Source organism: Phascolarctos cinereus, unplaced genomic scaffold (assembly GCF_003287225.1).
Source record: "Phascolarctos cinereus isolate Bilbo 61053 unplaced genomic scaffold, phaCin_HiC Scaffold_4;HRSCAF=312, whole genome shotgun sequence".
Classification (NCBI taxonomy): Eukaryota; Metazoa; Chordata; class Mammalia; order Diprotodontia; family Phascolarctidae; genus Phascolarctos; species Phascolarctos cinereus.
In genome coordinates this window covers 53972899-53989671 of record NW_027555847.1, presented here as the reverse complement: position 1 = coordinate 53989671, position 16773 = coordinate 53972899, and the positions used below count along the sequence as shown (strand labels likewise).

Here is a 16773-nt window from a genome sequence, read left to right as displayed (position 1 = left end):
AAATTTTGCCTCTGATACTTAATACATGTGTGATCTCAGGGCCAGTCATTTGATCTTGTTAGACCTCAGTTTCCTCATCTTTAAAATGAAGGGGTTGGCCTCCTGAGGCCTCTAAGGTCCCTTCTAGCCCTACAGCAATGATCCTTTGGTGGCAGGACCAAAAATGACCTCAAAGACAGACACTCCTTAGGAACACATCTTTCTCTCCTTGAAGGTGGCCATCTCTTTTTTGCTTTCTGCTGGCCATTTGGGCAAATTAGTGATGAGCCAGAGAGGTGGCCCCTCACCCTTAGCCATCACTGAAAGGAGCAAAAACTACCAGGGGCAACGGGGAAGTTGGCCTTGGCAGAGTTAATCCCATTCCATAGTAGATGCCATCATGAAATTAGGCCATCTCATCTAGTAGCTTAATTAGACTTGTAGCTTCCACCCTGGGAGAATGAAGCTTTTTATTAGCTGTGGTGAGGTCCAAGAGCAGAATTCATTAAGGCTGGCCTGTACTCATTAGCCCATCATTGCCTGTACTGAGCAGCCTCCCCCTTTTCTTACTATGCAGAAAGGTCATGGGTGAACACGCCTACAGACCAGCTCCTTGGGCAGCACTTCCACCTTCTTGTGGGTTTTGCTCTCGGGAGAAAATCTATAGCCTTTCACTAGGATGGACAAGCATGCTGCATCCATGTGGAATTGGAGGGTCTGGTTCAGGGAGGGGAGTGGGACATGATAGTGCCCTGAATCCCTCACCCTGCCCTTTCCAGGAATCTGAGTGCTCCTGGGAGGATTTGTTCAGGGAGTCAGCATCCTCTCCCTTTAATACTGTACTACGTGAGGCTGGTGACTTTGTCCAGCCCTCCCTCATTTAAATCCAATTCATTTGCATGTCATGCATGTCATGGCACCACCTCCCTGATGTCATGGTCTTCTTTGAGAATGGAGAACAAGCAACAACATGACCATAAAGAAGCGAGCCTTGTCCAATGGGGCACTAGCCATTTTCGGTGAGCACAGCACGCACTGGTCCTCTTACTTCGTATCTATTTAGTTTGGGTTATTTTTTTTCTTTAGGGAGGGGACACTTATCCTTTGGATCCTTCTTGGGTTTGGGGCTTCTGAAATAGACAAGGGGAAGGGCCACAAAGACACCTGACTGGCTTGAGTATGTCAATGGATAGGCACGGAGAACTTGACGGTTCTGGATTTCCTAACCTGTGGCTGTCTCCCTGGTTGATAGTAATGATCCAGCCCACTTAAAGTCAGCCTCTTCAGAGAAGAGTACTGAGGGGCATACAGTTGAGGAAAAGGAAGGATGGAGTGAGGAAGACTGGACTGAGAGTCAAAAGATCTGGGTTCTAGACCCAGCTCTGCCCCTAACTTACTCACTGTATGACCTTGGACAAGCCATTTCCCCTTTTAGGGATCTCAATTTCCTCAAACATGTCAGGTTGGACCAAAGATATCTAAGGCCCCTTTTAGCTCTAAGATTCCACAGTCCTATGATTCCTACCAGGCAGTCATCTACAGGTTAGGAAATAGGGTTTAATTGTATCACGTATTTCTGGGACACATGGACTGCTTTTATATTCAAGGCATTCCCTGGAAACCATGATATTTTCTAGTTTTAAAGATTTAGCATTGGCAGAGGCCTGAGGAATCATAGGATCATAGGAATCATAGTTGGAGGTGTAAGGTCCCTCAGAAGCTATCCATTTCAACTCCTTTCAAGATTAAATGACTTTTATCCAAGGTCATACAGATAATAAGCACCAGAGGTAGTATCTGAAATCACATTCTTTGACTCTTGACCTAGCGACCCTTCCATTGTACCATACTGGGGTAGGGGGGAGGCAACTAATGTATCTAAGGCCCTTTTCAGGTCTAAGATTTAGATTTAGAACTAGAAATGACCTTAGATACCACTGAGATCAACCCCCTCATTTTACAGATTAGGAAACTGAGGCATAGAGATGTTAAATGATGTACTTAGGATCATGCAAGTCACAAGTGTTTTGAGACAGGATTTCAAACTGTATTGTTTCATAGTTTCAATGATTTAGAGGTAGAAGGATCCTCAGTAATAATCTATTCCAACCTCCTTTATTTTACAGATAAGGAAACTGAGACCAGAAACATTAAGTTATTTGCCAAAGATTATACAGTAGTAATTGGCAGAATTTGGATTTACAACTACATCCTTTGATGGTCAGGTAGGTGGCACAGTAGATAAGCACCGGCCCTGGAGTCAAGAGGACCTGAGTTAACTCGGCCTCAGACACTTAATAGCTGTGTGACCCTGGACAAGTCACTTAACCCTGATTGCCTCCCCCCCAAAAACACACAAAAAAGAAAAAATAAAACCACATCCTCAGACCCCCAAATCCAGTCCTCTTCTACTGGAAGTTCCATACCCTCTCCCTGCTCCATTGCTTTTCAAAAGTAACTCATCTAGTGCTTAAAATCTGAATAAATCCTTAGATTCATAGCTACCTGTATTGAGGAGTTGGCCAGCCTAGGCTGGAAGGGTTCATTTGGAGGTATGTTCAAGAAAGCAACCCATTTCTTAGAGAAATATACCAGTTTGGGAAAAAAGGCAGTCCATGAAAAAATATTCTGTATTTTAGCAAAAATGAGGAGGAACACACCTGGAAACTACTGATAAAGTTAGTTTTCTGTTTCTGTCTTTTGGCCTTGGGGGCACACACCATCTGAACATCTGAGACTTGAAAAGGACCCAAGGTCTGCTAGTCTAACTTATCACCCAATGTAGGAACCTACAAAGCCCATGAGAGATACTTTCCTCCATTTAGAGCATGCACAGCTTACCTTTCCAGTCCAGCCAACACCTTTCCAGATACAAAAATATACCAAGATCCAGGCGATGGCCAGGGTGATAGCAAGTGGCCATCGGATCTGCCCTGGTTTCTCCAATCCATCCGTCATCTGATGCATGTTGCGCCTTGGGGAAGGGAGTGGGGAGACAAGAAAGAAACATCTCTGTCGGGATTAACTGGAGCCTCTGTGACAGAGGGGAAAAGGGCAAAGGAGTTGGAAGTGGGGAAGAGGGAAGTGAGGAAGGGAGGTTAGAATTAGGAATGGATAGGATGGAGGAGGGGGTTGGAACTGGTGATTAGTTAATTGGACTTTGACTATTTGACTATTCTTTCTCAGTCTCCTTTGATGGACCATCATAAAGCACCTCTTCTCTTACCGTTCCTGTCCTCCTTTTCCCCTCTCTCTCTGTGTCCTCATGAGGCCTTCTCTGATAAATCCCAACTGCTAATCATTTCTGCACCACCCCCACCCCCAATCCTGGTAGCTTACATCTCTTTTGTATATACTTACATATGCACATGATGTCTTCTCTGTTATAATTTTAGCTATTTGAGGGCGAAGTCTGCTTAATTGTTTTGGTCTTTGTATCTTTAGTGCCAAGCACAGTGCCTGGAACACAACTGTTTGTTTTCTTGATCACTTGACTGGACGTCTCTCAGCTCCCACGGTTTCGATGGCCATCTCTTTGCAGATGACTCTGAGATCTAGGCATCTAACCTCAATCTCTTTCCCTGGACTCCCATCCTTCCTCATGAACTGCCTGTTGGACAGCTCTAAATGGAGGTCCACATGGATATCTCAAAACAGAGCTCTTTATCTTAAACCCACCTTCTCTAATGTTGCAATTTTGTGTAGAGGGTATTACACTATCTTCCTTCTAGTCAATTATGTTTGCAACCTTAACAGCATTCTTGACTCTTCCAAATCCTTCCCATCCTATGTCCAATGAGTTGTCTATTCATGCTAGTTCTCCCTTCATAATATATCTTGCATCCATTTCCTTGGCAACCATTGTGGTGCAGGTCCTCATCACCTCTCAGCTAGACTACAGAAATAACTTCCTAATTGGACTCTTGACTTCCAAGCTCTACTGTCTCCAGTCCCACCCCCACAATTTGTTGTTGTTCAGTCTTTCAGTTGTGTCTAATTCTTTATGGCCCCATTTGGGGCTTTCTTGGCAAAGATACTGGAGGGGTTTGCTATTTCATTTTCCATCTCATTTTACAGATGAGGAAACAAAGGCAAACAGGGTTAAGGGACTTGCCCAGGGTCACACAGCTGGGAAGTGTCTGAGGACAGCTTCCCACGTAATCTTTCTAAAACACAGCTGACCTTATCAACTCCCTGCCCAATAACCTTCAGAGATTTGCTATTACCACTGGGACAAAAAGTCCTCAGATTAGCCTGCTCTTTTATAATTATTTCATGTTATATCCCTTTACCCAATCTATATTCCAGTTCAATAGACCATTTTTTGTTCCCATTTCCCACTTCCACACCTCTGCACAGCTTTCCCCCAAACTGGTGGTGGACAAGATCTGACTGACAGATCCTTCCAAGAAGGGACTATGCTTCCTTATTACCTCTGACTCTTAGAAACCTTGACTTACTTCAAGATTCACTTCATGTGCTATATACTACTGGAAATCTTTCCTGATATTCCTGGTATATCGTTAGTGCTTTGTCTCCTTCCTCAAATACATATCTGTTTGCCTGCTTTATTCCCTACCCCCTGAGGTGATTGTAAGGTTCTTGAGGGAGGATATAGTTTTCTTGTTTTGTCTTTTTATCCCCGGTGCCCATTATGGTACCTCACACACAGTAGGTGCTCAATAAATGCTGTTGGATGGAGGGGAAAGCAGTCTTTTTCTGAGTGTAGAGAGATTAGCATTTTAGAAAATGCACCGGATTTAAAGTCAGAGGATCTGTATTCAAAGCCCACTACTACCACTAACTGCCTATGTGACCTTGGACAAGTCACTGGGGCTTTGATTTTCTCATCTGTAAGATGAACATGTTAGATATGATGGTCTCAAAGATCCTTTCTAGATTTAAATCTGTTACCCTCTGATCTACCAAGTCTCAGACTTGGACTTTTGGGGTATAGCCCATCGATTTGAGGAGAAAAAGGAAGCTCCAGACTTACTCCCAGAATTCCACCACAGCGCTTGTCATGTTGGTGGTGTTCGCGATGCTGTAGTTGGAGAAGCAGCGGTCAGTGTTCCAGGAATTTTCACAGTGTCTCCAGGGAAGTGTCTATGGAGATACAATCAATAGGGGCCACATGAAGAGAGCCTGCATTAAGGGTCAGGCAAGGTGGGGGGAAGCTGGGGCAGCTGTTCTCACATTCTGCTCCTCAAGGCCAAGGCTGAGGCCACGGGGAGCATTAGCATTTCTACTGGTCAGAGTCTTGCCTGGGCCCCAACTGAGTGCCTTGACAAGGTCACTGCTTAAGGAGACAATAGCAGTACCCGTGGGAAAGAGATCCAGCCAAGGGCAATGAGCTGTTTCATCATGATTTGGCTTTGGCATTGGCAATACATTGTCTCCCCCAAGAGTGACTAGGACAGGTTCTGTGCCTGCCCCAGACAGCATGTCATGGGCATTCTGGTCACTGGATGTAGCTCTTTACTGTCTTTACTCTCAACTGTACACAGCAGGTAACTTTTGTAGGCAGTAGGGCTTGGGTATAGGTCTCTTTCTAAGAAGGGAACCCCAGAGTTATGACTGGCTGCTTTTTAGAGGCCTTCAGAGTTTGAGGGACCCAAATATATAATGGAGGACCTGAAGGTGGAGCTATCAAGGTGTGTGTGTGTGTGTGTGTGTGTGTGTGTGTGTGTGTGTGTGAGTGTGTGTGTGTGTATGAGAGAGAGAGAGAGAGAGAGAGAGAGAGAGAGAGAGAGAGAGAGAGAGAGAGAGAGAGAGAGAGAAGGGTCTTGATAACTGAAGGGTCTGATGGACTCTAACTGGTGGTAGTGGTAGCAGGATTGAGACTCCTCATTCTCATCGGTTGGTTTGTCTAATTTCCCTCCTTATGCCTCTGTGTCTTTTAAAAGAAATTTGTTATGCAGGATGGTTCTTGAAAGGGATTGGGGGAAATTCAGGTGATGTGCTAACAAAATATAGTAATTAAATATCTTTTAAAAATTAGCCCTTGTTGACTGACTCAGAGGGCAATTTGTATGAAACAACTTGTGTAGAGAAAACACTGAAATGGAAGAAATAGAGACTGGCCCGTACGGGGGTGTCTGCAGGGCTGGGGGTGTTGGGAGGGATGCTGAAGACAAAGCTGTTTCCTGATGCACAGAGCACAAGGACGGGGAGAGGAGGTACTTACTGTGGTGAATGAGTTGTACAAGTAGTAGATGGCCCAAGAGATGATGACAATGTAGTAAATATTGAGCCAGAAGGATAACACAGCAGCAGCCAGCCCTACACCTGGGAGAGGAAGAAGAGCAAGCACGTGGGTTACATCAGCATTGGTAATCACTTCAGTACTTTTCCAGTATTCATTATGTGTAGGACCCTATAGAGGATGCGAAGACATATTGGAGAGAGTTCCTTCCTTTAAAGAGCTTACAATTCACCTGAAGAGGCATAATTTGAGTCTTACCTAAATGTTCTCTAACCCTAGAACACTGCTCTGCATGCAATAAGTGCTTAGTACTTGTGGAATGACTAATCTACAGAGATAGCAGGTGCTTGCTAAGTGGTTGTCAAATGAATAAATCCCTATAGGATGCTAGCTCTGGAAGGAAGCTCTGAGATCAGTTGAATCCCTTCCCTTTATAGATGAGGAAACAGGTCCGTGGCAGTAGAATTGCCTTGCCCAAGGTCACACAGCTATCAGGTCTAGACCTCATGTATCCTGACTCATAGACCACCCCACTACCTCTTCAAGCAAGCCCAAGGCCTCCAAAAAAGGCCACCTGCTCACCCTAAGGGTCTGAAATTGGAGTTTAAGGCACATCCTCTTCAAAAAGAACAAAGTTTCCTCTTTCCCTCAACTTACCCTTGAACATCGGAGCAAGCTTCCAAACCCCGAGGCCTCCAATCGAAGTGTACTGGCCCAGGGAACACTCCAGAAGGAAGAGAGGGACTCCGGCAAAGATGAGAGTTAGGAAGTAAGGGATCAGAAATGCCCCTGCAGGGAAGAGGGAAGAAAGACAATATGTCCCAAGGCCCTAGGAAGGCCGCTGACTGGGCAGGACACAGCCATTAGCCCAGCAGTAAAGTGGAAAAATCAAAGGGAGCCCTGGGGCGGGGGGGAGGACAATAGTGGGGAGGCAAAACTTCCTGCAGTCTTTCAAGGCTTTGTGATCACTTCCCTGTGGATGTGTCCTTCACTGAACAGATGGTCTTTGTGAGTTGGGGCCAAAAATTTAACTCCCACCCCCTTCCCTGGCTAGACTTCTTGGGACCAGCTGCTCTGAACTTGGCTGGGCTGGCTTTTGGACTATCATCTCTGGGTCCATACACAAAGCCTTAATATTTTGGTAAGATCTATGGAGCTTGCATCCTATTGAAATAGTTATTGAAAACCTAACTAGTGTTCTCTCTAGATCACAAGGCACCAAAGTAGGATTTTAGTAAAAATAGTGAGAGCTGTTTAAGAAATGAAACAATGATGTTTAATGATCTATATACACTATAACCTTGTGAGTACATGTATGTGTGTGTCATGGACCTCTTTGACCGTAAAGGACAGTCTATGTGCCCCTTTTCAGAATGACATCTTTACATAGAATGAATATAGAGGATCACAAATAAAATTGATTATTTTGAAGTATAATACAAATAAATATATTTGAAAGGAAAGTTCATAGACCCCAGGTCAAAAATACTCCCCACTCCACTCTAGTTTATTCTTTCATTTTAGAAATGAAGAAACTGAGGTCCCGAGAATGAAATCCCTTGTGCAAGTCATAAGTGGAAAAACTGGGATTTAAACTGAGGTCATCTACCTTCAAAACTGAAATTCTTTCCACTGCACTATTTCGTTTGGTCATTTGTTGCATTTATCTGGTATAAAAGGAATAAGGCAGGAAACGGAACATTTCTTATAGATTTCTACTGAAGATCACATAGTGGTCAAGCTGGGACTAGAGCCCAGATTTTTCTTGCTAAAGGTCTACCAATTTCTTCTCTCCTTTTTACCCCTTTCTTTCTCTTTTAGGACCTTTGAAGAATATGGTTGAGCTGTCTACTGTCTTCTTCTCCCCAATCTCTAGGAGTTTGAAACAGACCACGAGCACATACCACCACCATTCTTTCCACACAGATAGGGAAAGCGCCAAACATTCCCCAGTCCTATGGCGTAGCCCACACAGGACATGAGGAAGTCAAATCGGCCTTTCCAGGTGTCCCGGTCAGGAAGGTCTGTTGATTTCTTCTTCTGTACTTTCACCACCAATGTCTTGGGCTTGTCATTGGTGATGGAGGCCTCACTGACCTCAGTGGAAATCTGCCCATCTGCAATCTTGGTCCCATTGGTCGCCATGTCTCTGGGTTTGGATGGGGAGGCCCTGGCAGATGGACGGGAGATATCAGCGCCAGTCCACGTGGACAGCAGCTTTGCAGCCCTCAATCACCCAACTAGGGAGTCAACAGTTTGCTGGGATCAATGCAGGAGAGGGAATGATAGGAACGGTCAGAGTGCAAGGATCCTGGAAATGGGCCTCAGCTCCTAGAAAATGCAAATTTATGATTTAGTGGAGTTGTCATTATACATCTCTTCCTTCCTGAATTTTTTCCCACTGAGAAATGAAAGAAAAATGATTGTTCTTCAAAGCTCACATGGGGTATATAGAATCTGAGATGATTTCAGCCCCCAAACAGAATTAACTTGTTGATCATGGATTAGCTCAAGAAGATTTGGCTCCTTCTCTTTCTCTGGGATTCAGCATGTCTATTTATATAGGTTTAGACAACTCCCACTGGCAGACCACTCAAAGCCTTACAAACCACTCTGCTATAGTATGCCCCTGTGAGATAGGTAATACTAATACTTTTATTCCCATTTTACAGATGAGAAAACTGAGATATTAAAGAGGTTGCTCATGGTCATACAGCTAGGAAGTCTATGGGCCAGACTTTGAACCTATGCCTCCCAACTCCAAGTCCAGAAGTCTTTCTGCTTCACCAAATGATATGCATATTTTGTGATTTAATGCGTAAGAAGGGCTACCGGTGGCATAATAATAATAGCTAGCATTTACATAGAGCTTTAAGGTTTGCAAAATATCTTACATATATTACCCGAGTGCTTAGCACAGTACCTGGCACACTGCAGATGCTCAATAAATACTTCTTGACTTGACTGACCTCATCTGATATGCACAACAGACCTGGGAGGTAGGTGCTATTATCATCCCCGCTTTACAGGTGAGGAAAGTTAAATGGAGAAAAGTTACATGACTTGCCTGCGGATATATAGCTCTTAAGAGTAAGGTAGGATTTGAACACAAGTCTTCCTGATTCCAAGTCTAGCATGTCATTCAGTAAACCACCCACTTAGTTGTCTGCATAAATATTTAAAGCAGCAGCTACGAACTGAGTATTTGACTCAGGCTTATATTAATTATACTATATTGTTATATTACATTATATTATGTTATATTATATCATATTATAGTTTCTTTTTCCCCCATCCTGAGCTTGCATCATCTAGGAGGCTGGGGAAGACAACTCATAAACTGAACCGGGTTCTAAGTAAGATGTCTGTGAAGCCTTTTGCAAACCTTAAAATGCTAGCTAAATATTCACTATTATGACTGCTGTTTACTTAGAGATATATTTTTGCCTGGAGACCAGAAGATAGACTACATGGCTTCTAAATGTCACAGATTTAGAGCTGGGAAGGACTTTGAGGATCATCTAATTCAAGTTCCTTGCTTTATAGGTAAGGAAAGCAGAGATCAAGTGACCTGCCCACCATGATGCAGTAGCAAGTAACAGAACAGGGATTTGAACCAAGGCCCTCTGACTTCAAAATCTGCATCCTCTCCCTGCTGTGTCCCACATACCGTCCTACTGAGCTCCCTCTTCAGTTACCTGGAATATTCGTGTTGTCAATCGGCCTGGGTGAGGTTCCATCCACATGTACTGCCAATATCACTGTGGAGGGAGGAGAGACAAGTTGTGAGCAGTAGGAGGGGTGGGATGACAGTGATGGGGGAGCCCTGCGGCAGTGCTAGGGTGGGGAGAGGGTGGGGATCTGCCAGCCCTTGCCAGCGATGAACATGTGCCCAGCTGATCTCCGTGACGAGGGGGACAGTGGTAATATCCATGCAGCGTGGAGCTGGGCCTGCAGGGAGCTGGAGACATGCAATGTGCCAGTGTTGGCTGGCCTTGGGGAAGAGGGCAGGTGGGTCTATAGGGGTGGAGATAGGAAAATGTTCCATAATTTTATCAGAAGAAAAGACAAATGATCTGAGGAGCTTTCAACTTCTCAGGGGCCTTATCAAGAGCTGTTGAATTGCAACAGATGTCTTTTTTTTCAAAAATTTTTTTCTCAACATTTTTTTCAACATCTAAACTTATGGAACCCACACAGCAAATTGTGAACCTCAAAGCAAATCACCTCAGAAAAGATCCAGGATCCAAGACAAACCCAGTCCAGCCAAAGCACATGAACTCTCTGCCTGATGCTTCCTTCCCCAAGATGCCCCTCAGCTCAGCACTGCCAAATCCCCCAGGAGCAGGAGCACCATGACTGACCGTGAGGTTGACCTCCCCATAGCCCCCTCCCTGCTCCCACATGCGCACATTACTATGTGAGATGAACCCAACAATCCCCAGTTACCTAATGTCATAGCCTCTTCCTAGAGGCTGAAGAGAGCTGGACGAGCATGGTGGGCTTCTGTTTAGAAAGTGCTAGCTTTACATTGCTTGATTCTCATCCTCAAAGATGACTTTGTTCATTTTCAGCCTTTACTATGTTTTAGTCTCGTTTCAGGACCCAGAAAGATATCTTCTATGATGATCCATATGCCTGACTCAGTCACGGCAAGGAAAGACCCCTTCAACAACCCAACCCATTTGTATAGTTGCTTCCTATGGTGGGTGAGAACCACAGGATCCAAGAGGCCCCTTCTGGGTCATAAGATTTAGAGCTGGAAAAGACCTTGGATAGCTAATCCAAGCCCTTTATTTTAAGTTTTACTGATGCCTCTTGTCTTTTCCACCATAATTATTTCCCAACATAAATACCTACTTTGTAAGAGAAAAACTGTTCAGCAAAAACTTTGCAATAAAACAATCATGTTTGATAACATTTGAGCTATTTCACTCCTATAGCCCAATACTTCTGTACCCGAGGATGGTCTTTAAACATCTGTTCTTGATCTGAATTCTGTTGTCTTGTAATGTTGTTTTCACTTGTGTTACTGCAGTCATTTATGTATACTATTCTCCTGGTTCTTCTTACTTCACTCTGTATCAGTTCATACAAGTCTTCTCTTGTTTCTTCAAATCCTTCGTTTTAATAATTTCTTATGGCACAATAGTATTCCATTGCATTCATATACTACAGTTTGCTCAGTCATGCTGTAACTGATGGGCACCCATTTTGCTTCCATTTTTTTTCTGTGACAAAAAGTGTTGCTCTAAATATTTCAGTCTATTCAATCCAATTCAGTTCAATAAACATTTATTACAAGTCATTTAACCCTGTTTGCTTCAGTTTCCTCATCTGTAAAATGAGCTAGAGAAGGAAATGGCAAACCATTACACTATCTTCGCCGAGAAAACCCCAAATGGGATCACAAAGAGTCAGACATGACTGAAATGATTGAAGGCAACAAAAATGTACCAAGCATTGTGCTAAGCACTGGGACAAATAAGAGAAAGAAAGACCATCCTTGCCCTTAAGGAGCTTACAATCTAATGGGGAAAGACAATACACAAAAGGAAACTGGATGCCAGGGGTAACCTGTGCAGAAGCATCTTGTTCCTTGGAGATGAAACCAGGCAGAACTGCAGATATAAAGTGAAGTTAGCTGAAAGTCCAAGTTCTCCATCTGTAAGGGAAGCAATTGGGAAGGCTTGGTACTCCACCCTCCAGCTCTTCAAGAAGAAGGGAGAGGAGGCTTGGAGAGGTGGTATTAAGGCTGGAGTAGAAGTGATAAGCATATCTTGAGAGGGGCATCTTGTTCCTTGGAGTTGAAAATAGGTGCAGATGGAGAGTGAAGTGAATCCTTTCCCTCTGCCTTTGACTTCCTTAAGTTGTATATAAGCACTAGAACCAAATGGTCAAAGGCTGTATACAGTTTAGTCATTTTACTTACATTACCCCAAATTGTTTTACATGACAATGGACTAAATAATTACTCCATCAACAGTATACTGGTACGCCTGTCTTCCTTCAGCCCTTCCATCTTTCATTATGTTGTCAGTTTGATGGGCAAGAGTTTAAAAAAAGTGTTTCTATTATCAGTGATCCGAAACATTTTTCATATGGTTGTTGATTATTTGAATTTCTTCTTTTGAAAATTGGTTCTATCCTTTAACCATTTGTCTACTGTAACCTCCTTCCTTTACAGATAAGGAAACTGAGTTCCAAAGTGTGAATATGACTTGTTTAAGGTCACATAGATAATAAGGTCCTCTAGGATTCTAGAGGAAAAGAATTCCTTGGGTTTTCAGTGAGTTGCCAAGAGCTTTTTCATGATACAAACACAACTTTACCACCACCGATTCCCTAAAGGAGAAAAGATCTGAGAGAAAAAGTCAAGGCACAGATGAAATTTGAAGTAGGTCACCTTTATTGCACCCCAGGAGAAATTTCCTTGAAGTCTTTAAATGGTCAGACAAATGCCTGGCACATGATGGTGGTAGTTTTGCCCCCTTGATATGTATTACTAAAATAATAGTCTCATTCCCATGAACATGCTAAGAAAAGGAGTAAAATATTGCTCATTAATATTAATGAATCCTTTCCAAACGGTTTATATTTAGTGATGATACCACACCCCTCGTAGGGGACTTCCACCCTTACCCTTCAACTGATAATTAAGGACAAAGGAGATATCTGCAAAGGTGATACTTGGGATACAAGAAAACACCCAATGTTAACATAGAATAGACTAGATGAGCAGGGTTTAGGGGTGTTTTGGCTAACTGAAGGTTAGCATAAGGAATTAAAGTACAATAAAATACAGTTTGTAGGATCACAGCCGACATTTTGAATTAATTATAATTAATGAATTTATTCATTTTCATAGTATCATAGCTGATTTGTAGCTGAAAGGGACCTTTGGAATCCTCTAGCCCAATTCTTCATTTTACCTACAAAGAAGCTCAGGTTTAGAAAGGTCATGACTTGTCAAATTTAGGTAGTAAGTGGCATAGGTGGAACCTGAACCCGGGTCTTCTAGTTATAACTCCAATACTTTTTCTATCACATTGCAAAGAGAAGCTCTGAGGAACGTCACACAATGACATTTTTTTTTTGTTTGATTAAAGGAAGCAGGATTGTTTGGGCTGGAGAAGACTTGGGGATAACTGTCTATAAAAATTTGACGATGTCCCTGGAAGAGAAATAAGATTTCTTCTACTTAGCTCCAGAAGGCAGAATCATGATGATAATAATAATTATGACAATAATAATAACTAACATTAATATAGCACTTACTATGTGTTAGGCACTGAGTTAAGGGATATCTTTCTTTTTCTGATTTGTATCCCTAGCACTTAGCACAGTGCCTAGCACATAGTAAGTGCTTAATAATATTTATTTAATTGAATTGGACAAAAGTTTCAAAGAGTTAAATTTAGGCTCACTATAAGGAAAAACTAGTACCAACTGAGTTGTTAAAAAGATGAAGAGGCTGCCTCAGGAAGCTCTTCCTCATTTAAGTAAAGGTTGGATGGCCACTTGTCAGTATGATTCTTGTTCAAGTACTGGCTGGACTAGAGAGTTTTTGGGACCCCTAGAGCTCTGAAATTCTGTGATTTTTATCATTTACACAGAATTTAGGTTTCAGTTCCTTCTAAGTTAAATTCTCCTCAAAGCCTACTTGGCCAAAACTGACTATGTAAGTCTTTTTTAAAAAAATTATCTTTTCCCAATTATGTGTAAAGACAATTTTGTAACTACATGTCTTGATGACATAAAGGAAAGCATCCTGAACTCTACTCTCAAACTCCACAAATTCCTATTCTCATGTCTTGGTTCAGATGCTTTTTTCATATGAACAGAAATTTAATGCACAAATGTAGGACTTTCTGGGGAGGGTAACGAGTCTGACTTCCCAGAAAATGTATCCTGATTTGGAAGAAGCAGCTTAGTAGGAAGTGTTTTGCCCCCTTCCTTAAGAACTTGTATCTTTTGTAGGGCCCTTTAAATCCACTGACTCTTCAGCATTCTTTCTGATTTCTGTTTCAGTAACACTACTAGCCACTTCAAACCCCATGACAGCTTTAATCCTCGCTTCTATTTCACTTGCTTCAATTTGTTGCTAGTGGGAAGAAGGAACACTGGCGCTGATGCATTTTGAAGAATTCTCTGACTCTAAAGTCTTCAAATCTCTTTCACTGGAAGAGACTTTGTATGTAAGCTTAATATGGAGCTGCAAATATAAATCTTAAAACACTAGATCTGGAAAAAATCCCTGTTGGTCATTTGACTGAACCCCTTTCATTTTACAGACAAGGAAACTGAAGCAAATAGAGGTTAAGTGACTTACATAGGATCACACAACTAGTGTGAGGATGAATTTGAATTTAGGTCTTCCTGACTCCAGACCCAGGGCTCTAGCTACTGAGTCACCTAGCTGCTAGCATTCAAATCCTGGTTCTGCTATATACTACTTGGATGACTTTGAGCAAATCATTTCTCTCTAGACCTCAGTTTCCTCATTTGTAAAATGAAGCAATTAGATTCCATGACAATTAAGGCTTCTTCCAGCACTAAAACTTAAGAGTCTGTAAATATTGTAGTGGGATTAAGAATCCTGAAGGCTTCCCGCACAGTGGGTAAATTTTCAGATGATTTCTTTTTGTAATATATTTCATATTCTGAATGATGCCCTGGGGAAGATGGGAAAGCTGTTAATTACCAAATTCTGACTGCTTCCTCAGGGTAAGCATTATAATTGCTCTGTAATAGACCGACTAAGCTGTCCCCTGGTAAGTCTGTGGTTCACCTCAGGTACAAAGGTGACAAAAACAATTAGGAAAATGTCTTTGTCTATTCATCAGAGGCAGCGAAAGATCAATAGACTTAGAGTTTAAGTTCAGTCCTGGTTTGGAATCCTGCCTTTGCCATCGAGTAACTATGAGATCCTGAGCAAGTCACTTCACTGCTGATGAAGTAGGAATAGAAGGCTTGGATTGGGGGGTGGAGATTCGAATCTTAGCAGTGTGATCTTGGACAAGATATATAACATCTCTGGACCTCAGTGTCTCCATTTGAAAAATCAGAAGGTAGACAAGGTGATCTTTAGGGGCCCTTCCCCTGAGGCAGCTAGATGGCACAGTGGATAGAATGCTGGGCCTGGAGTCAGAAGAGGAGCTGATTTCAAATCTAGCCTTAGATACACCCTAGCTCTATGATCCTGGGGAAGTCACTTAACCTCTGTCTGCCTCAGTTTCCTACTCTATAAAACTGGGACAATAATAGCAGCACCTACTTCTGGGGCTCTTGTGAGGATCAAATGAGATGATATTTGTAAAGTGCTTACCACAGTGCCTGGTACATAATAGGCGCTATATAAATGCGTGTTCCTGGGCCTTAAACCAGTGATTTCTCATTTAACCTTTTTATTTATGAGGAAACTTGTGGGACCCTCCTGTCCCTCACATGCAATTCTTGATTAAGATAAGGGGAAGCTACTGAGAATTCAGGAAAACTTTTAATGACCTTGTTTGTTATTAAGTAACATCTACATATATTATTATTATTATTATTATTATTATTGTTATTATTGTTATTTTTTACATACATAATTAAGTTGTATTTTATTCAATCTGTAAAAGTATGTGTACATTGTACATAATTTGCTGGAGCTGAATACAACAAACAATAATAACATATGTAAAATGCCTACCATATATAAGGAGCTGAGCTGGTTGTTGGGGAGTCAAAGACAACTTTTGAGTCTCTGTCCTCAAGGCAGAGACCCATATTTCTACGGGTCAAAATGACAATGCTTGGCCTGGATATGGATTTGCTGATGATATTATCCCCATTTTACAGATGAGGAAACTGAGGCTGAGTTGTTAAGTGACTTGCTCAACTGTTGGTCAAGGCAAGATTCAAACTCTGGTCTTCTTGAGTCCAAATCTTACTGGGTTTCCTCAGCTCACAGGTTTAAACCTATAAGCTTCAATTTTCTTATCTATCAAATGGGGATAATAATTTATGTCTTGCCTATCTCTCTAGGTTATTGTGAGGATTGCTTGAGATAACATATCATGAAAACACTTTGTAAACTTCTAAGTGCTAGAATCACAGGCTACCAGAACTAAAATGGCCTTAAGACATCAATTAGTCCAGAATCTGCCAATTTTATAAACTTGGGTCCAGAATAAGGAAGCCAGATAATGGAAGAGGCCATATGTGAGCCCAGCATTTGTGACTCTTAGTCAAGAATAATTCTTTCCATCTGCACATTGCCTGCTATGTGGATGTAGGATGGTATCATTGGCTGTGCTTAGAAGTAATGGGTTCATGATAGAGGAAGGGAATAAAATAAGCATTTATAGAGTCTGGCTCTGGGGTAAGGTAGCATAGTGGATAGTGCTGAGCTTGGGTTTAGACTCAGGAACACATGAATTGGAGTCCTTTACTAGCTAGCATATAACTCTGGGCACATCACTTAACTTCTCTGCCTCAGTTTGACCACCTGCTCAGGGCTGTTGTAAGGATCAAATGAGATAATGTGTGTGAAAAGCTTTGCAAACTTTAAATAATTTTCATAATTATTATTATATGGAACGAAT

The 16773-nt window shown here is 42.2% G+C and overlaps 1 protein-coding gene across 1 annotated transcript in view; it reads right to left on the bottom strand.

The window, feature by feature from the left end:
* SLC6A1 (solute carrier family 6 member 1) overlaps positions 1–16773 on the bottom strand; it is a 62100-nt gene that overhangs the window by 18728 nt on the left and 26599 nt on the right. The window contains exons 2-7 of the mRNA XM_020981037.2: positions 9883–9945; positions 8089–8515; positions 6842–6973; positions 6167–6267; positions 4976–5085; positions 2821–2953 (exon numbers count right to left, since the gene is read on the bottom strand). Coding sequence (XP_020836696.1) covers positions 2821–2953; positions 4976–5085; positions 6167–6267; positions 6842–6973; positions 8089–8329 — 717 coding nt within the window. The 5' untranslated portion in view covers positions 8330–8515; positions 9883–9945. The remainder of the gene's footprint in view (positions 1–2820; positions 2954–4975; positions 5086–6166; positions 6268–6841; positions 6974–8088; positions 8516–9882; positions 9946–16773) is intronic.